This window comes from Callithrix jacchus, chromosome 2 (assembly GCF_049354715.1).
Source record: "Callithrix jacchus isolate 240 chromosome 2, calJac240_pri, whole genome shotgun sequence".
NCBI classification, from domain to species: domain Eukaryota; kingdom Metazoa; phylum Chordata; class Mammalia; order Primates; family Cebidae; genus Callithrix; species Callithrix jacchus.
The window spans coordinates 44725820-44747511 of NC_133503.1; the positions used below are offsets into that span (position 1 = coordinate 44725820).

General features: G+C 39.1%; 1 protein-coding gene across 2 annotated transcripts in view; it reads left to right on the forward strand.

Moving 5' to 3' along the window:
- The window catches only part of RBM27 (RNA binding motif protein 27), a 79755-nt gene that overhangs the window by 10860 nt on the left and 47203 nt on the right, over positions 1-21692 (forward strand). For both annotated transcript variants that reach the window (XM_002744326.7, XM_078362348.1), the window contains exons 2-7: positions 3288-3406; positions 7447-7571; positions 14324-14415; positions 15096-15289; positions 16040-16300; positions 19544-19843. In XM_002744326.7, the coding sequence (XP_002744372.1) occupies positions 3288-3406; positions 7447-7571; positions 14324-14415; positions 15096-15289; positions 16040-16300; positions 19544-19843 (1091 nt within the window). The remainder of the gene's footprint in view (positions 1-3287; positions 3407-7446; positions 7572-14323; positions 14416-15095; positions 15290-16039; positions 16301-19543; positions 19844-21692) is intronic.

Here is a 21692-nt window from a genome sequence, read left to right on the forward strand (position 1 = left end):
AGAATAAGTAAGAATAATTATAAAAGTCTAGAAAATTATGGCACAAATCTCCCCAGTGTATTTAAGTTTCAGTGTTCAATTAGTGTGACTTACTATTTTAGACTGGTAATTTTCTTCATAGCGTACTTTATGGATACACGTTAGGAGCTATTAAATTTAAATGGTCCTACTCCTTTGGCTGTAAACATGCTGTTGTATTTGGTGCAGAATTCTGTCAGTTATTAACAATCATTTGTTCCCTCACATTAAACAAACGTTTAGAATCTGTGATCTTTCTCTCTTCCTGGAGTCTAACTTTTCTGCTCTTTTACTTTCCTGTATATTCATCTTGATTTTTAGCCCCTTTGTATCAAAATTTGTTTCGTAAGAAGCAGGCTAAGTTGGCATACATTTCTTTGAGCCTGAATACTGAATATATGTAAAAGATGATCTGGGTTTCTTTTTTTCTTTTTTTTTTTTTTTTATTATTTTGAGACTGAGTCTCACTCTGTCGCCTAGGCTGGAGTGCAGTGGCACGATCCTAGGCTCACTGCAACCTTCGCCTTCTGGGCTCAAGCGATTCTCCTCCCTTGGCCTCCTAAGTAGCAGGAATTACAGGTGTGTGCCACCACACCTGGCTAATTTCTGTATTTTTAGAGGTTTCACCATGTTGAAACCAGGCTGACCAGGCTGATCTTGAACTCCTGACCTCAGGTGATCTTCCTGCCTCAGCCTCCCAAAGTGCTGGGATTACAGGTGTGAGCCACTGTGCCCAGCCAATATCTGGGTTTCTTAAACCAATTTTAGTTATCCAATATCTGAATGTTTTGCCCATTCCTTACATATAGAAACCTTATTATCCATACCCAGCACTAAATCTATCCAATCATTAGACTCCTTGAAGATGCTTATAACACCAGAGAAAATAACATTGCCATTTTCTGCCTTTCTTACTTATTTTTCTGAATCCTTCTCTTCTGTGTAGACTATCCATATCCAAGAACTAAACTTTCTAAGTAAAGGTGGAAATGTAATTTTTTCCCCCTTCTCTCCTCCATATGAATGTTGATTAGAGCTACACTGATCAGAAATATCTTATTGTTCTCAGGGGTGAAATTAAGTCGGCCTACATATCTGTTTGGTTTTTTTTTTTCTCTTTGCACCTTCTGGCATACATATCTGTTTTTTAAGATGTTTACAGAATAGCCAGTGTAAGCGGGGCATACCTAATTTTTTTTTTTTTTTGAGATGGTGTCTTGCTCTGTTGCCCAGGCCAGTAGAGCACAGTGTGTGATCTTGGCTCACTGCAACCTCCACCTCCTGGGTTCAAGTGATTCTCCTGCCTCAGCCTCCTGAGTAGCTGGGACTACAGGTGTGTGCCACCACGCCTGGCTCAGTTTTTGTATTTTTAGTAGAGATGGGGTTTCACTCTGTTAGATGGTCTCGATCTCCTGACCTCACGGTCCACCCACGTTAGCCTCCCAAACTGCTGGGATTACAGGAGTTAGCGCTGACCATATTAACTATAAAGTTAACTATATATTAACTATAAAGTTAATAGTCATTGAAATTTTCTTTCTTGGAATTTGGTGAATGGATGTTTAAAGAACCAGCCTTTCCCATGATGGTATTAATATTGACAACAAAAAATTATTGAATTATGAACTTTAAAAATAAAAATTAGAAGGAAATAGAGATACGGGTGCTTGGTTTTTATTTTGTTTACTAATCTCATAAAGTTATTGGAAATGCGATTGATGCTCTTGAGTTAAAATCTTTTTTCTTTTTTTTTTTTTTTTGTGTGTGTGATAAGGTCTCACTCTATTGCCTGGGCTGGAGTGCAGTGGCATGATCATGACTCGCTACAGCCCTCAACTCGTGGGCTCAAGCTGTCCTCTTGCCTTTGCCTTCCAAGTGAGCTGAAACCTTTTAACTTTCTGGCTGGCAACAAAGGCCCAAGGATAACAGAACAAGATTAATTAGATTTGAATAGTGTTTTATAGGTTATGTAATCACTTTGCTTACATCATGGTTTTACTTACTGTTATTCTGAATTTTTTGTTTGTTTTTTTGAAACAAGGTCTCACTCTGTCACCCAGGCTGGAGTGCAGTGGTGTGATACTGGCTTATTGCAACCTCTACCTCCCAGGCTCAAGCATCCTCCCACTTCAGCCTCCCACGTAGTTGGGATTACAGGCCATGCACCACCACACCTGGCTAATTTTTATATTCTTTAGCATCAGGGTTTTGCCACGTTGCCTGGGCTGGTCTTAAACTCCTGGGCTCAAATGATCCTCCCGACTCCGACTCGGCCTCCCAGAGTGCTAGGAGTACAGGCATGAGCCATTACACCCAGCCTGAATGTTTTCATTTTACCTTTGTAACCATTCTATGAAGGATATGTGTTATTTAAATATGTATTCATCAGGAAGTCTAGAATATTTTATGTGTGTGTGCCTGTGTGTGTGTGTGTCTGTGTGTTTAAATATGTGTTTACAACAAGAAAACTTTTAGTTTCATGTGATGTACATAAAACCTCAAGTCTGACAGATTACTGTACATCAAGGGTTGACAACCCAAGGATTATGTGATGTCCTGGAATAGGAGATGATTTTGAGTATCAGTGTTGGATTACTTACTAGGAAAAATGTGAGGTAGATAAAGGTTATCTCCGCTGTCCTTTCACCACTTCTCTTTTCCTATCTAACTCCTACATGTTTCTCTCTTACAGCTGCTAAAGCATTTGCCAATAATATTTAAGTGCCATTCTTTTCACATTCTTATTTTTTAAAAAGATCTTTAAGATACTCATTGAGATTAGCAGAGGGGCTGAGAGCCATTTTTAGATACTGGTGCCTAAGCTGTAGAGAGAGGTGTCTTGAGGAGAGGAGAAAGTTGTCCCATCACTTCCCTTCCTTTTGCTCATTGATCACCTGGAACAGATAGTTCCTGAGGGTGTTATTGACAGTGCTTCTATAGCTGGGAGCCAAATAGCAACTTAGGGGTCAATTGCCATTTTTTCCCTATTATCATTGAGAGAACAAATAAATGTAGAGCTCACCCAAGATCCTTGGTATAATTAGAACCTTAAAAATAGAAGACATACTAATCATTTTATAGAAATAAATGCAAAAGGAAAATCTCACAGTATGCATATGTTTATTATAAAAGTTGTCGGTGTTTGCAGTCACTTTTTAGAATAGAGTTTTGATCTCTGGTTTTCCAAAATAAGAGTGACTTCGTTAATGACACTACTGCTTGAAAAAAAGTGTTTTAAAAATTTTTTGTTTTCTCTTTGTCTTAACTAGATGTGATGCTGATCCTTCAGCCTTAGCCAACTATGTTGTAGCACTGGTCAAGAAGGACAAACCTGAGAAAGAATTAAAAGCCTTTTGTGCTGATCAACTTGATGTCTTTTTACAAAAAGGTAATTATTATGGGCCTTCAATCAAGTAATGAATTAAAGATTTAAAATTTAAAACTTCCTGAAAAGTCTTGGAGTTATAAGCTTGATAGGAAAGAAAGTGGTCAGAGTCCTTTGAATACTTGAATATACCCATTCATACTTAATTATTTATCATGTTTTGTTAGAACTGGTTTTATCCCTTTCCTTCTTTGCTGCTTTCCTGTTTTGAAGCAATGGCAGCTCTAATGCTTTTTAGGTGATTAGGTCTTTTGCAGCTTTTGACAGGGCCTACTTGATGATTGACGTATAACAATTTAAGGATAATGAAGCTGCTTATTCTTGCTGTTCATTAAGATGATGAACTCATCAGTTTTTCCCCCCTTGGGTGGGGCTTCTTAATATCCAAGAAGAGACTTGCATGATCCTCTTCTCTTTGCGCCTTTAACTTTTCATCTTCTTACCAAGTCCCTTTCCATGGTCTACAGAGCTTTCTCAGGGTTTCCCCTGTTGCCTCTCCGACCTTATCTCCTATTATTCCCCCTCATTTGTTCCACTCTAGCCACACTGACTACCTGTTTTTTGAATTATGGCAAACATGGTCCCAACTCAGGCCCTCTGAACTTGATTTACCCTTGCCTGAAACATGGATTCTTTTCTCGCTTCTTTCTGGTCTCTTCAAATGTCACCTTCTCAGAGCAGTTTCCCCTGAGTGCCCTATATATGGTATAGTATGCTCCATGCCTCCATCCACTCTCCTCCTTCCAACCCTGCTTTGTTTTATTACTTTTTAATTTATTTTATTGTATTCTTTTTTAGTTTGTTGGTTTTTATGTCTAATGTATTTTTATTTTTGTAGAGATGGGGGTCTCATTTTGTTGCCATGCTGGCCCTTGAACTTGCCTCAAGCAGCTGCCCCACCTTGGCATCCCAAAGTGCTGGGATTACAAGACCTGACTCCTGTTTGTTGTTTTCATGGCCTTGTCACCACCTGTCATAGGTTTATTTGCCTGTTTATCTGTCTCTCTACCCTTTGTTTGCCTTTCGTTTGGTTGAGAGTGGAGACTTGGAATCTGTAGCACTTGGTAGATGGAAGATGTTCAGTAAATATTGTTGAATGGAGGGATAGGAATGTGAATAATACACATTTATCAGTTGATTTAGCTATTGGTGATGAGAAGATATCATTTAAATTAAATATTTACTGAGAATGAGAAAAGTGTGTCTTCTCTATCTAAAACATAGGATTACATATTTTTTCATGCATTTTACAGCTTTTTTGTAGAAACAAAACAATACTGACAGAATTTCTTCCCAGTATAACTACTTAAAGAATTCCTCACCAGTACAGATATTTTCTTTTGTAAATGTGTTAATTTACATTATTTAATTTACGTTAAAGATGAGTCTTGTGAAATGTAGAGCAATGGAAAAAGAGAAAGCAAAACATAGTAAAGATATTTGGGGTAAGAGACAAATGAATGTTTGTATGTCTAAGAACTCTTTGTTATAAAAAGTTAGAAAGGATTTTAGTAATTTAAAAAAATTGCATAAATAATTTATATGAGAAGAAACTATACACTACATTTTTAAAAGGATAAGAAGATAAGCAACCATAAATTTGCCACCAGAGATAAAATCACTTTTATCCGCTTATGTGTGCTTTCTAGACTAGTACTATCCAGTAGAACTTTGTGCATATGGTCTATATGTTTCCTTTTCCATTTTAGTAGCCATTAGCCACATGTGGTTATTGAGCACTTGATATGTGGTTAATAGGCCAGAGAAATTGATTTTTTTTTTTTTTTGAGACAAAGTTTGCTCTTGTTGCCCAGGCTGCAGTACAGTGGTGTAATCTCGGCTCACTATATATAACCTCTACCTCCTGGGTTCAGGTGATTCTCCTGCCTCAGCCTCCTGAGCAGCTAGAATTATAGGCACTTGCCACCATACCTGGATAATTTTTGTATTTTTAGTAGACAGTGTTTCACCATGTTGGCCAGGCTGGTCTTGAACTCCTGGTCTCAAGTGATTCACCTGCATTGACCTCCCAAAGTGTAGGGATTACAGGTGTGAGCCACTGCACCCGGCCAGAAATTAATTTTTTTTTTTTTTTTTTGAGACACAGTCCTGCTCTGTCACCCAGTTGGAGAGCAGTGGCACAATCTCAGCTCACTACAACCTCCACCTCCCAGGTTCAAGCGATTCTTCTGCCTCAGCCTCCCGAGTAGCCTCCTGGGACTACAGGCGTGTGACACCAGGCCCAGCTAATTTTTGTATTTTTAGTAGAGACAGGGTTTTACCATGTTGGCCAGGATGGTCTCTATCTCTTGATCTTGTGATCCGCCCACTTTGGCCTCCCAGAGTACTGGGATTACAGGAGTGAGCCACCGTGCCTGGCCTGAAATTGAGTTTTAAACTTATTTTTATTAATTTAAACTCAAATTTAAGGAGCTACATGTAGCGAGTGGCTACTACATTGGACAGTGCAACTATAGACTTATGTCTGTGTTTATATTGCATCTTAAAATAGTATTAAGTGAACATACTCTTTTATAATGATATATAATATTTTAAAAATTTAGTAGTGTGCCTTGAATATCACTTTTGTTTTTATTTATTTTTTATTTTTTCCAAACTCTCTGGTTTCCCAGAAAATATTGTTTAATAGTAGATGTTTATCTTTGCTTTTTAAAAATTGAGCTATGTGTGTTTCAGATTACAAAAGGTAATAACATGTTATAAATTGTTTTAAAAAATAGTTATAAGTAGAAAGTATTCTGTTTGTAGAGGCTTTTGAAGGTCTGATTATTATCTTAAGTTTATAATAGTTAATGAGAGCTAACAGTTTTATAATATGGAAAAATGCTTACTACACAAATTAGTAGTGTAAAGAAATTTATAAGAAGATGCTTTTCTGTAGAAAAGATAACGATGTTTTAGAAATTGCTTCTGTATAAAAGATAGTAATTGCAATGTAAGCAGAGTTTGTGTCATACTTTTAATATGCTCTTTAGCTGTTCCTTAGGATAGGACCAATGAAAGTTGTTTATATTTGGTTGTAGTGAGACATGGGCTGGACATGGTGGCTCATACCTGTAATCCCAGCATTTTGGGAGGCTGAGGCAGGCAGATCACCTGAGGTCAGAAGTTCGAGACCAGCCTGGCCAACATGGTGAAACCCTTTCTCTGCTAAAAATACAAACATTAGCTGGGCACGGTAGCGCATGCCTGTAATCCCACCTGCTCAGGAGGCTGAGGGAGGAGAGTCACTTGAACCCAGGAGGCACAGAAGTTGTAGTGAGCCGAGATTGCGCCACTGTACTCCAGCCTGGGCAACAGAGCAAGACTGTGTTTCAAAAAAAAAAAAAAAGGCAGTATAAATATTTGATATTAGTACTTTCAGTAAATGCATCTGGTTTTCCCATTCAGTTGTCTGAGAAAGTTTGAAACAGAGCACCCTTTAAGTAAAACACAAAAAATTAGTTTCATATCATTCTCATATCAATAAACATTTCAACTGATAAAAAATACAGTTAAGTTTTTTGAGTAGGCAGTGCCTTTAATCCAACAATATAAAGGTATGTCATGAAAGTTTCTTAACTGTTTTACATCCACTTCCTTCCCACCTACAGTACACAATTTTGTCAGTTTTTATTTCCTTTCAGTTTTTTTATGCAGCTAGATAGAAACATACAAATATATACTCTTATATCTTTGAGATTAGGTATTATCAGTATTCTTTCTTTTTACAGCTCCTGTGTATTCTATTGTATAGATGTCCCATAGTTTATTTAACTGGTCTCTTGTTCATGGAAATTTGAGTTGTTTTCGATCTTTTGCTATTACATACTCCAACAAATAATCTTACATATATATCATTTTGCAAGTAGGTCAGAAGGATTAAAAACCTGGAAGTGTGCTTCTCTTCCATAAGGTAGGACTCATTTTTAGTCCTACCAGCAGTGTACAAGATGTCCTATTTTCCTAAGCTTTGCTAACAATGTGTTATCAAGTTTTTGTTTTTGTTTGCGCAACATGTAAATGTTCTTTCTTCTCCTTAGAAACTTCAGGTTTTGTGGACAAACTATTTGAAAGTCTCTATACTAAGAACTACCTTCCACCTTTGGAACCAGTTAAGTCTGAGCCAAAACCACTAGTTCAAGAAAAAGAAGAAATTAAAGAAGAGGTAATGCAAAATTTTTCTCTTGCTTGTGGGGCCTCTGAGATCCTGTCACCAGTATCCTTAGATGGAAGTTGAACCTTTTAAAAGTAATTGTTGATTAAAGTTTCTGGATTTTAGGCATCATACAGATTCTTTATCAGGATTTCATAGTTCTTTTGGATTGAAGAGTTGGAGAAGTTTCAGATAGCTTATTTAGAGACCCAAGAAATATTTTAGCACCATTGAGGAAGTCAGAGAACTCTTATCTAGTGACTTTTAGAAAAAGAAAACTTGGTTAAAGATAGAGGATTGACTGAAAGTAAACTATTAACAAAACCTCAAGGGAAGTCATTAGGTTACACATTTTCATGTATATAGAGAAACCAGTTACACTTTTGGTTATATAGAATTTTTTTGAGACGGAATTTCGCTCTTGTTGCCCAGGCTGGAGTGCAGTGGCGTGATCTCGGCTCACCGCAACCTCCGCCTCCTGGGTTCAGGCAATTCTCCTGCCTCAGCCTCCCGAGTAGCTGGGACTACAGGCATGCGCCACCATGCCCAGCTAATTTTTTGTATTTTTAGTAGAGACAGGGTTCCACCATGTTGACCAGGATGTTCTCGATCTCTTGACCTCATGATCCACCCGCCTCAGCCTCCCAAAGTGCTGGGATTACAGGTGTGAGCCACTGTGCCCGGCCATAGAATTTTAAAAAATAGTTAATGTAATTGTGAACATCACTGTTAACATTGGAAAGAGAGTTTTTTTTTTTTTTGAGACAGAGTCTCACTGTGTTGCCCAGGCTGGAGTGCAGTGGCCTGATCTCAGCTTGCTGCAACTTCCACCTCCCAGATTCAAGCCATTCTCCTGTCTCAGCCTCCCAAATAGCTGGGATTACAGGTGTCCCCCTCCACGCTTGGCTAATTTTTGTAGTTGTAGTAGAGACTGGGTTTCACTATGTTGGCCAGGCTGGTCTTGAAATCCTGATCTCGTGATCCACCCTCCTTGGCCTCCCAAAGGGCTGGGATTACAGGCTTGAGCCACCGCACCTGGCCTAATAATATTGAAGTTTAAAAGCATGGTTATAAGTGGTAACCTAATTGTTTGAGCCAAGAAGGAAATTTTACAGAGTTCACTTGTATTTCCTTTTACATGCAGACAATATAGTATATAAGAATTTGGATTCTGTAATCAGGTTGCATGAGTTAAAATAGCAGCTCTACAAGTTAACTTCTCTGTCTGTCCGGACGTGGTGGCTCACGCCTGTAATCCCAGCACTTTGGGAGGCCGAGGCGGGTGGATCACGAGGTCAAGAGATGGAGACCATCCTGGTCAACAAGGTGAAACCCCGTCTCTACTAAAAATATAAAAAATTAGCTGGGCATGGTGGTGTGCGCCTGTAATCCCAGCTACTCGGGAGGCCGAGGCAGGAGAATTGCTTGAACTCAGGAGGCGGAAGTTGCGGTGAGCCGAGATTGCGCCATTGCACTCCAGCTTGGGTAACAACAGCGAAACTCCATCTCAAAAAAAAAAAAACTCTGTCTCACTTTGATGTCAGTAAAATGTCTCACTTTGATGTCAGTAAAATGAGGATCACAGTAGTACTCATTGAGGATTAAGTGAGATTATGTACATATATACGTAATTTCTTTTTTTAAATTTTATATATGTATATACATTTTCATATAAATTTTATATATATATGTAATTTCTAGTCCATTGCCTGCTATATAAATTTCAGTTATGCAGAATATTTTCCAATATTTATTTTTATTACATTTATTCTGAAGGTAAAGTGAAATTTTAATGTAGAATTTTAAACTTAAATAAAAATTACAAGAGGCTGGGCGAGGTGGCTCATGCCTATAATCTCAGCACTTTGGGAGGCCAAGGCGAGCAGCTCTCCTGAGGTCAGAAGTTCGAGGTCAGCCAGGCCAACATGGGAAACCCTATCTACTAAAAATACAAAAAGTTAGCCAGGCTTGGTGGCAGGCGCCTGTAATCCCAGATACTTGGGAGACTGAGGCAGGAGAATCACTTGAACCTGAGAGGCGGAGGTTGCCGTGAGCTGACATTGTGCTATTGTACTCCAGCCTGGGCAACAAAAGCAAAACTCTGTCTCTGAAAAAATAAATTTGCAAGAATAGTACACCAAACACCCATATAACATCTATCTAGATAAATTTTTTTTTGGTAGAGATGGAGTCTCTGTCTGTCGCTCAAGTTGGTCTTGAACTCCCACCTCTGCCTCCCAAAGCTCTGTCTGGGGTTATAGATGTTCTAGATATACTGATTGAAAATTTGCCCCATCTGCTCTCTTTAAATATCCACATGATTTTTTTTCTCAGTGATTTGGATAGTAAGTCACATACTTCATGTCTCTTCACCCCTCAGTGCTTCAGTGTGTATTTCCTAAGAATAAAGATATTCTGTTAGGTAACTATGATACTGTGATCAAGTTCAGTGAATTTAACATCCATATAGTACTTTAATGTATTGTCTGTATCCAGTTTTATCAATTGACCAAGCAATGTCCCTTTTAAATTTTTTCTATTTATTTATTTATTTATTTTCTTATACCTTTTCTTATCCAGATTTTACAACCATATTTTTCTTTTTAAAAACTTTTTTTTTTAAAGACACAGGGTCTCACTGAGTTGCCCAGGCTTGTCTGGAACGCCTGAGCTAAAGCGATCTTCCTACCGTGGCCTCCCAAAGTGCTGGGAGTACAGACATGAACCACTATTTCCCAAGTGTTTCTTTTTTATAGAATATTCTTTTCCTCTCCATTTTCAGGGTTGGTTCTAAGGATTAGCTATCGTATAGTTATTCTTTCTGATTCATTACTAAGTGCTAGGCTGATTGACCTGATCTAACATTAAAAGAAAAAAATGCTATATTTAATTAAGGTAAACTGAGACTGCTGTCCCTTTTTTTGTTTTTATATCTTGCCCTGTAATTCTCTCATCAAGTTCTCTAAAAATTGGAGAGGCTTGTTGTGTGTATCTTTAAGTAATAGAAATAGGAGGAAACCTTTTTTTTTTTTTTTTTTTTAAGATGGAGTCTCATTCTGTCTCCCAGGTTGGAGTGCGTGGAGCAGTGTCACTGCAACCTCCACCTTCTAGGTTCAGGCAGTTATCCTGCTTCAGACTCCTGGGTGGCTGGGATTATAGCTTTGTCATCATGCCTGCCTAATTTTTGTATTTTTTTTTTTTTTTTTTAGTAGAGATGGGGTTTCACCATGTTGGCCAGGCTGGTCTTGAACTTCGACCTTAAGTGATATGCTTGCCTTGGCCTCCCAAAGTGGTGGGTTTATAGGCATGAGACACCATGCTAGGGCTGGAAGAAACTTTTCTTTTCTTTTTTTCTTTTACCAGGAGAAGCTAGTTTTTCGGGGTCATGGAAGAAAGTTTTCTTGAGTACTTTCATAGAAATTGTTCTTTGGTACTTTATAATTTTTGGTCTGTGGTATGGATTACATCTTTTGTCAGTTAAAATTTTTCGTGACGTGTCTGGTATAGTCATTGAAGTTCAGTGATTTAGAGGTATCTGTTTGAGAGGCAGCTGATTTGAATATAAGAGAAAGTTTGCGTTAAGTTTATTATTATTATGTTTTTTTGAGATGGAGTTTCATTCTCATTGCCCAGGCTGGAGTGCAGTGGCTCACTGCAACCTCAGCCTTGTGGGTTGAAGCGATTCTCCTGCCTCAGCCTCCCAAGTAGCTGGAATTACAGGTGCTCGCCACCACTCCTGGCTAATTTTTTTGTATTTTTAGTAGAGATGGAGTTTCACCATGTTAATGAGGCTGATCTTGAACCCCTGACCTCAGGTGATCCGCCCCCAATGGCCTCCCAAAGTGCTGGGATTACAGGCGTGAGCCACTGCGCTTACCTCAGGTGATCCGCCTGCCTCGGCCTCCCAAAGTGCTGGTATTATAGACATGAGCCACCAGGCCTGACCTATCTTGAGTTTTGAAAGACCAGTTTTTAAAAAATAAAACTCTTATACTATTTTATTTGTATCTTTTTAGCTGCAGTTTTGAGAATTGTGAAAAATGGATAATACCAGTTTCTGTGTAGAGCTACCCCAACTGACAACTTTCTTGCGTTTCTAATTTTCTAAGTTTTATACATAACTTAACTGTAATTATTGAAATAAATTATAGTTCATTTAATAGTGCATAACATAATAGTTTATAGTATTTCTCTTCGAGAATAGAAGGGAGTCTCAGGTGGCATATCTTTGGCTAATTGTCTTTTTCTGATCTGTGCTTAGTTGATAACAGTTGCTCTGAACAAGGTATAGAGAAGCAAATCTAGGGACTGCCCATTTTAACTTTCTTCCTTGATCTTTATAGCTACATTGGGTTCCATTAGTGGTTTTCTAATTAGAGTATTGATCACAAGGGTAAGAGAATTTGGATCATTGGCCCCAACTCAGTGCTGGGATTACAGGCTTGAGCCACTGTGCCCGGCCACCACTTACATTCTTAACCAATGTGTTAGGAGAGCACCCTGTCATCTTCTGGTAGATGTGTGCAGGGTCACCCTGTCTTCTGTACCTCCTGGGAGAGGGGCTGCTGCTGTCTGGTGCCCTGTTTGGTAGGTAATGCGTTCAGGAGTCCGCGCCAGGCACAGCTGGGGCCTTGAAACGCTTTGTCGTGCTTCTTCAGTACCATGGATTTGAAATGAACTCATCCTGGGTGTGAGCATCCAGGATCCCTTGAAAAGTTTATCTATGACTTTGAAACTGGCAACGTCACCCCAGAATTACAGTCAGCCTTATTCCCCTTCACCTCCCAGTGAACGCTAAGAAGTTTCAGAACAAGCAGAGAGCTCTATTTTTAGAAGAAATGTGTTACATTCAGAAATGATGAAACCAAATCTTATATTAAAAGGCAAAGATGATGGAGAAAAAAAAAAAAAAAAGAAACAACTGAAGAAACAACTTGGTAGATGTGTGCCATGATTTATGAAGCATACTACCTTCATTCCTCTTTTCTTTACCTCATCTTTTTCCTTAAATTTTATTTTATGAAGACATTCAATCATTTGTCCCATAGAGTTTTTTACTGTCTGGATTTTGCTGTTTGCATCCCAGTGGAGTAATATATCCTCCGTATTTCCTGTGAATTAGGAGAGAGAATGATTTTTAAGTATAGTCTAATGACTGTGTAGTGATTTTGCTGCCATATGGTTGCCATATTGTAGCTGCCATTTTATGTTGCCTGAATTTTATTAAATTATCTCCTAGTTCATTCACTCACTTCCTGATTTGTGTATTTGTCAGTGAGCTTTTTCATTGATGAGTATTTTTTTAGCTCTTGCAAATGACTTTATTTCACCTTTCTCTACTCAAGACTATATATTCAGTTTGAGGTAAAGTTGTTCAAAGACAGTAATAAAAATCTCTGGTTCTCAGGAGGCAGAGGCTGTAGTGAGCTGAGTTGGTGCCAATTACTTAGTTTTATAGCATTCATTAATTTAACCATTTTTTTTCTAAAACTTTTTCTGTGAAATAAATGTAAAGTGCTCCTCAAATGAATTATATATGTATATGTATTTCATGAGGAAAACATAATCATTTTACTATATGATACTTAGAGATTTCCTATTTTAATTTGAAAAATGTATTGTTTGTACTTTTCTTACACTACCATTCCCTACTTAAATTAACATTAAAATACCAACATATTAAGGCTGGGCACGGTGGCTCACACCTGTAATCCTAGCACTTTGGGAGGCCAAGGCAGGTGGATCACCTCAAGTCAGGAGTTCAAGACCAGACTGACCAACATTGGTGAAACCCTGTCTCTACTAAAAATACAAAAATTAGTTGGGCGTGGTGGCGGTCACCTGTAATCCCAGCTACTTGGGAGGCTGAGGTTGCAGTGAGCCAAGATTGTGCCACTGCACTCTAGCCTGGGTGACATAGTGAGACTCTGCCTCAAAAAGAAAAAAAAATACTGCTTGTTCAAGTAATGTGAGCATCTTTTTAATTTCTGCTGTTGCCTAACTCTTTTGGATGTGATTTGACTTTAGTTTTTCAGTGCATTTACTTGTGCCTTTTCTTGTGCCAGAAATATTATCAGGTAGATGATGTTTCATAATTTATAGAGATACCTTTTTTTTTTTTTGAGACAGAGTCTTGCTCTGTCATTCCGCTGAAGTGTAGTGGCACCATCTCGGCTCACTGCAACCTCCACAACCCACGTTCAGGTGATTCTCCTGCCTCAGCCTCCCAAGTAGCTGGTACTACAGGCACGTGCCACCATGCCCAGCTAATTTTTGTATTTTTAGTAGAGAGGGGGTTTCACCATGTTGGCCAGGCTGGTGTCGAACTCCTGACCTCAAGTGATCTGCCCACCTTGGCCAACCGAAGTGTTGGTATTATAGGTGTGAGCCACTGTGCCCGGCCAAGAGGGATCATTCTCATTTCTTTTTTTGTTTTTTTTTTGAGAAGGGCCTCACTCCCTCACCCAGCCTATGGTATGATGGTGTGATCATGGCTCTATGCAGCCTTGAACTCCTAGGTTCAAGCAGCCTTCCCTTACTGGCCTCCTGAGTAGCTAGAACTGCAAGTGCATGCCACCATGCCCAGCTATCTTGTATTATTTATTCTTTTTAGTAGAGACGGAGTCTTGATGTGTTTCTCAGGCTGGTCTCAATCTCCTGGCCTCAAGCAGTCTTCCTACCTGGACCTCCTAAAGTGTTGGGATTACAGGCATGAGCCCCCATGTCTGGCCCTGCTTTTATTTCTAATCAATATTTTCGTATAGGTATTTCAGGAGCCAGCAGAGGAAGAACGAGATGGCAGAAAAAAGAAATATCCTAGTCCCCAGAAGACTCGTTCAGAATCTAGTGAACGAAGGTTCGTGTTTATCTTTAGTGAGGAAGACATTGATAACTCACTTTTTAGTTGCCTTGCAAGGGCATTAAAGGGATTTTTTAACATATATACTAACTCCTCTCTGTAAACTCATTAAAAAAAGTGGATGTTACTTTTCTTTCTTTCATTCTTTCTGTTTTTTGTCTTTGTCTTATTTTCTCTTCCTTCTATAAACAGTCATTGTATGTGTTTTCCCCAAGAGCTCAGGGGTGGGAGCAGTCCCCTTAGAGAATATTAATGAAATGTTCCATTTGGTTAGGGGTGCTCAGTATTAAAATCATCCATGTCATTTTTTATGACAGGTAGTACAACTTGTATATTGAATAATCAGTCTAACATAAAAAATTGGTCTTTGTTTAGGAACACTTTGTTTTGAGCCTTTTTTCTTTTTTAGTTCAAAATTTCTGTTTTCCCCTGCCCACCCCTCTCCATACTTTGGATTCACCTCTTTTTTTCATTCTCCCCACCCAGTATAATTGCAAAAGGGATGTTTTTTTCCTCTCTGTATATATTAGAGGAATTATGTGGTAGTTTTGCAGCTTTATAAAAAAGCATAGATATTACACATTTGGATAACACAAGGATAGTATTTTATGCAATAGATTTGTTTGCAGACTTGGTTTCTATAGCCTGTATATGGCTTTTATATCTGTATATTATAGGACACGTGAGAAAAAAAGAGAAGACGGGAAGTGGAGAGACTATGACCGGTACTATGAGCGGAATGAATTGTACCGTGAGAAGTATGACTGGAGAAGAGGTAGGAGTAAGAGTCGGAGTAAGAGCCGAGGCCTGAGTCGTAGTAGAAGCCGAAGTAGGGGGCGCAGCAAAGACCGGGATCCAAATAGGAATGTTGGTGAGTAGATGAATGTCTCCCTAAAAACTCTATAGTTGCTTATCTGTCTCTATCACAAGGGTACAAGAAATTAGCTTAAAGATTGATGTACCTTTAATATGTCTAAGCAGTGTAAAAACTGAAATTGTCTCAAGAAACTCAATATTCATTTTGTTAGAAAACAGGGCTCTATTCTCGGGATGGAGTCAAGGGAGTTTGATTAAAAAGGAGCTATTCATAAGTGTATCATTGTACATGTCTAGACTTAACTCATTTTATATAATTGATACAAATATTCTTTAATCATTAAACCTATCACTTGAGGAAGAAGGTTGTTTTTGCTTTTTGGTTTGGTTTTCTAAAAGTAATTGATTTGCTATAAGGGTGCTTGAAGTTTATAAAATTAAAAAGAAAAAATAAGTGGATTGCTGGGATCTCAACCACTCATTTCCTGGGATACAAGTTTTGAAGTCAGTTCATAGGTAACCTTCTTATTAAATATCGGTGGAGAAACTGACTCTTTTTCATTAAGTGTAACTGATGTTGATACTATAAAAGATGATTTTGCACAAGTTCTTGCCCAAGATATGTTACATTGTTGATGTTCCTGCTTTTAGTATATATTAATAAAGAGCAGTGTGAAATAGGGATAGCTTGACAAGTTTAATTCAACATTCTCATCTTTTCTGTTCTATGTGAGAAAAAATAAACATTAAGAATAAGAAATATCTGTTCTCTTTGTTTTCTGTTTTTAATTTTGTCTCCAAACAGAGCACAGGGAAAGATCGAAGTTTAAGAGTGAAAGGAACGACTTGGAGAGTTCCTACGTGCCTGTGTCTGCACCGCCTCCAAACTCTTCTGAGCAGTATTCCTCTGGGGCACAGTCTATTCCCAGCACTGTTACTGTGATCGCACCTGCTCACCACTCTGAAAACACAACTGAGAGTTGGTCTAATTACTATAACAATCATAGCTCTTCCAATTCTTTTGGTCGAAACCTACCACCAAAGAGGCGATGCAGAGATTATGATGGTAAAAATCTCCACCTTTTCTCATATTGTGCCCAAAAGTACTAGTAAAGCAAATGTTGCATATATTGCATATATTTTAGTTATAGTCCAATTTTTTTTTTTTTTTTTAAAGACAGAGCCTTGCTCTGTCGCCCAGGATGGAGTGCAGTGGTGCGGTCTTGGCTCACTGCAACCTCCACCTCCTGGGTTCAGGTGATTCTCCTGCCTCAGCCTCCCAAGTAGCTGGGATTATGGGTGCGTGCCACCATGCCTGGCTAACTTGTGATTTTGGTAGAGATGGGGTTTTGCCATTTTGGTCAGGCTGGTCTCAAACTCCTGACCTCAGGTGATATGCCCGCCTCGGCCTCCCAAAGTGCTGGGATTACAGGCATGAGTCACTGCGCCCGGCCACACTGTATACTATAGTATATCATAAAATTTCATAGATACTAGTAATTATATAATTTTTTTTTTGGAAACCATCTCACCCTGTCCCCCAGGCTAGTGTGCAGTGGCACTATCTTGGCTCACTGCAGCCTCTGCCTCCAAGTTTCAAGCAATTTTCCTGCCTCAGCCTCCTTAGTAGCTGGAATTACAGGTGTGAGCCACCACGCCCAGCTAAGTTTTGTATTTTTAGTAAGAGACAGGGTTTCGCTATGTTGGTCAGGCTTGTCTTGAACTCCTGACTTCAGGTGATCCACCCACCTCAGCGTCCCAAAGTGCTGGGATTGTAGGTGTGAGCCACCATGCCTGGCCAGGAATTATTATTTAAAACCCTGCCCCGCCCCCTGGAATTGTTATTTTTATTTATTTATTTATTTATTTTGAGATGGAGTCTCGCACCGTTGCCTGGGCTGGTGTGCAGTGGCATGATCTTGGCTTGCTGCAACCTCTGCCTTCCAGGTTGAAGTGAGTCTCCTGCCTCAGCCACCCGAGTAGCTAGGATTACAGGTGCCTGCTACCACACCCAGCTAATTTTTGTATTTTTAGTAGAGATGGGGTGTCATTATGTTAGCCAGGCTGTTCTCGAACTCCTGACCTCGTGATCCACCTGCCTTGGCCTCCTGAAGTGCTGGGATTATCGGCATGTGCCACCACACCTGGCTAGGAATTGTTATTTTTTTAATAGTGTTTAGTGCTGGGAATTTACTTGATTTGCTAACTTTCCATTTGAATGAATGAATCCGTATAGGTGTATTTCTTTTAAAATTTTATTATGGAAGTATTTAAATATTCATAAAAGTTGACAAAATGATATGCTTAACCCCAGTGTATTCGTTACCTCATTAAATAGACACCAACTCATGGGGAATGCTGTTTAAACTCCCACTCACTTCTGTGGCCTGTGTTATTTCAGTATTATTTCAAGCAAGTCGCAGACACCATAATTTTTTTCTATAATTATAGAATGCATATGTTTTTATATTTTACTTATTTTTATTTATTTAGGGATGGAGCCTCGCTCCATCACCCAGGCTGGAGTGCCGTGGTGCGATCTCGGCTTACTGCAACCTCCGCTTCCTGGGTTCAAGCAATTCTCTGCCTCAGGCTCCCGAATAGCTGGGATTACAGGTGCCTCCCTGAAATCTGCAGGTGACAGCCCGCCACGATGCCCAGCTAATTTTTTTTGTATTTTTAGTAAAGACGGGTTTTACCATCTTGGCCAGGCTAGTCTTGAACTCCTGACCTTGTGATCCACCTGCTTCAGTCTCCCAAAGTGCTGGGATTACAGGCATGAGCCACCATGCCCTGTTATGTTTTACTTATTTTAAAGTAGGGAATAGAGTCAAATCATAATTCAAGAATTACCTCATTCTGACCCTGATCTTTTAGCCACAGAATTCTCCTTCCCAAGGCTAATGTAATGTTATGAATGTGTTATGTATCTTTCCAAACATAGTCTGTGCATTTGTACATAAATAAATACATATACACATTTTCCCCACTTTTTTTTTTACATAAAAGTATACTACTCATACTTCTGAATAATTTTTCACTTAGCAGTATTTCCTGTCATTCATCCTATGTTAAAACATAAAGAACTTCCTGAATACTTACTATTCTTTTTTTTTTTTTTTTTTTTGAGACAGAGTCTCACTCTGTTGCCCAGGGTGGAGTGCAGTGGTGCGATCTCAGCTCACTGCAACCTCTGCCTCCTGGTTTCAAGTGATTCTCCTGTCTCAGCCTCCCAAGTGGGTGGGACTACAGGCACATGCCACCACCCCCAGCTAATTTTTGTGTTTTTAGTAGAGACAGGGTTTCACCATGTTGGCTAGGATGGTCTCCATCTCTTGACCTCATGATCTGCCTGCCTTGGCCTCCCAAAGTGCTGGGATTACAGGCGTGAGCCACAGCATCCAGCCCCTCTTCTTAGTGTTCTTTTTTATTTTTTTCTTTTGAGATGGAGTCTCTGTCTGTCGCTCAGTCAGGCTGGAGTAGAGTGGTGTGATCTTGGCTCACTGCAACCTCTGCCTCCTCGGTTCAACTGATTCTTTTGCCTTAGCCGGCTGAGTAGCTGGGACTGCAGGCACCTGCCACCACAGCTGACTAATTTTTATATTTTTAGTAGAGACGGGCTTTCATTCCTATTTGTCAGGCTGGTCTAGAACTCCTGACCTCATGATCTGCCTGCCTCGGCCTCCCAAAGTACCGGGATTATAGGCATGAGCCACTGTGCCTGGCCTTAGTATTCTTTATGTACAAACATGTTTAATTTATTCCTTATTGATGTATGTTTGGGTTGTTTCTATTATTTTTCTACTATGAACAGTGCTGCAAATAATAACATAGTACCTAGTGTCCACGTGAATAATAATGGTTGCTTTAGAACAATGTAATGACAATAGGTCATTGAGATTAAATAATATAGGTCAATGCCTTTATTCTACCCTACCCCAAGCCTTTGCTAAATTGATACTTGCTTAAAATATCTGAAAACTTCATTGCAAATGGTTTAGTCTAATGGTAGTTGGTAACTTATTCTTAACTCTTATTTGCTGTCTCAACAAGTCATAGTCTCATAGTATAAAGAGTAGAGAGTATCTTCCATAGGTGTCATGAGAAGGAAAAAAAAAAGTAGAGTACACATGCCTCTCTACCTTGGGGATATGTGATGCTTAACAGAGTAACACTGACACTTTGGATTCTTTGGAGAAAAACCACTTTGTAAATGAGATTGATGGGTTTTTCAGGGGCATATTTTGTTGTTTTCTGAACTTTAAGTAGTTCATAAGAAGATTTTTTTTTTTTATTCTTTTTTCCACAGAAAGAGGATTTTGTGTACTTGGTGATCTTTGTCAGTTTGATCATGGAAATGATCCCCTAGTTGTTGATGACGTTGCTCTGCCGAGTATGATTCCTTTCCCACCCCCTCCTCCTGGGCTTCCTCCTCCACCACCTCCTGGAATGTTAATGCCTCCAATGCCAGGTCCAGGCCCTGGCCCAGGCCCTGGCCCAGGCCCAGGCCCAGGCCCGGGCCCAGGTCCAGGTCCCAGCCATAGTATGAGACTTCCTGTTCCTCAAGGACATGGTCAGCCTCCACCATCCGTTGTGCTTCCTATACCAAGTAAGTATGTATCTGTTGAATTTTTCTTTAGTGGAGAATCCTATTTAGAAGAAACTCATCCCTTTTAGCTAACTCGATATTCGTTTAAAGTGTTTGAAAAATAGAGTAATAATAGAATTTGGAATATATTCCCATAATTAAGATGCTGTTCTTTTCTTTTTGCCATCCATTATTGCATGGTGTTATATGTATTACCACAGTGTAAATTTCGTGTGTAGCAGCCTAACCTATTTTGACCTGCAGTCAAATCTAGTTATCTTAGGTAAGCCAGTTTGTTTGTATTTATTTATTTATTTAGTTTTTCTTTAGAGATGGGGGTCTCATTATTTTGGCCAGGTTGGTCTTGAACTCCTGGCCTCAAGAAATCCTTTCCCGCCTTGGCCTCCCAAAGTGCTAGGATTACAGGCATGAGCCACCACACCTGGCCAAGAAAGCCAGTTTTTAAGGTGTTACAGAAAAAACATGTCAGGAGTTTTATGAAATTTTCCAGTGTTTTAAGAAAATCTCTTCAAGAATATTGAAATAATGTTAAACAATTTTTTTTTATTAAGGAGGTTTTCAGAGTAGAGTAATATGTGTGTTGCATGTACTGTCATCCAGCCTCAATGATTATCAATATTCAGCTGTTTTGTCTCATTTATTTTCCCCTCTTTCCCATGTACTTTTTTTGGGTTGTTTTTTTTTTTCTTTTTTTTTTTTTGCTGGAGTATATTCTAAATGCCTTGTCACTTAACCAGTATGTACTTCAGTAGGAATCTCTTTTCTTAAGGACTTTTTGTTATTAAAAAAAAAAAAAATCAATGTGCCATTATCACATCCACCAAAATGAAGAGTAAGAATGTTTTAAAATGGTCCTTTAAAAAGTGTTATTAACAGTTGCCAACATAGAAATAGAAGTAAGACTAAAGTTTTAAAAAGTAATTGAAAAAATTACGGAATTTTTTTCCATGTGGAATTATGAATTGTTTTCATGTATGCAAAGATATGTATTGACCGGACATGGGGGCTCACACCTGTAATCCCAGCACTTTGGGAAGCTGAGGCAGGTGGATCATGAGGTCAGCAGACCAGTCTGACCCACATGGTAAAACCCCGTCTCTACTAAAAATACAAAAATTAGCTGGGCATGGTGGCGTGCCCCTGTAATCCCAGCTACTCAGGAGGCTGAAGCAGGAGAATTGCTTGAACCTGTGAGGCGGAGGTTGCAGTGAGCCAAGATTGCTCCACTGCACTCCAGCTTGGGCAACAGAGTGAGACTCCTTTTCCAAAAAAAAAAAAAAAAATAGTATCTACTTGGAGACATTAAAAGATGGCAAATTAGGCTGGGCATGGTGGCTCTTGTTTGTAATCTCAGCACTTTGGGATCTGAGTTGAGTGTATTGCTTGAACTCTGGAGTTTGAGTTCAGCCTGGGCAAGATGGTGAAACCCCATCTCTACAAAACATAGAAAAATTAGCCAGGCATGGTGTGGTATGCCTGTAGTCCCAGCTACTTGAGATGCTGAGATTGGAGGATGGCTTGAGCCTGGGAGGCTAAGGTTGCAGTGAGCTGAGAGTGCACCACTCCACACTAGCCTAGGTGACAGAGCCAGACCCTGTCTCAAAAATAAATAAATAAATAAATAAAAGTTGGCAAATTATTATTTCAAAAAATATTGCTATTCAGTTTAAGCAGTACTTTTTTTTTTTTTTTTAAAGAATCCTGGCGTTCATAATTTTCTTTCATCTAAGCAGTACTTTTAATGAATTTCTTTACTTTTTAACATTTTATCTTGCAATAATTACAGACACAATTATAGAATTATAATTAAGAAATTGCAAAAATGGTATAGCACGATTCTGAGCTTTCC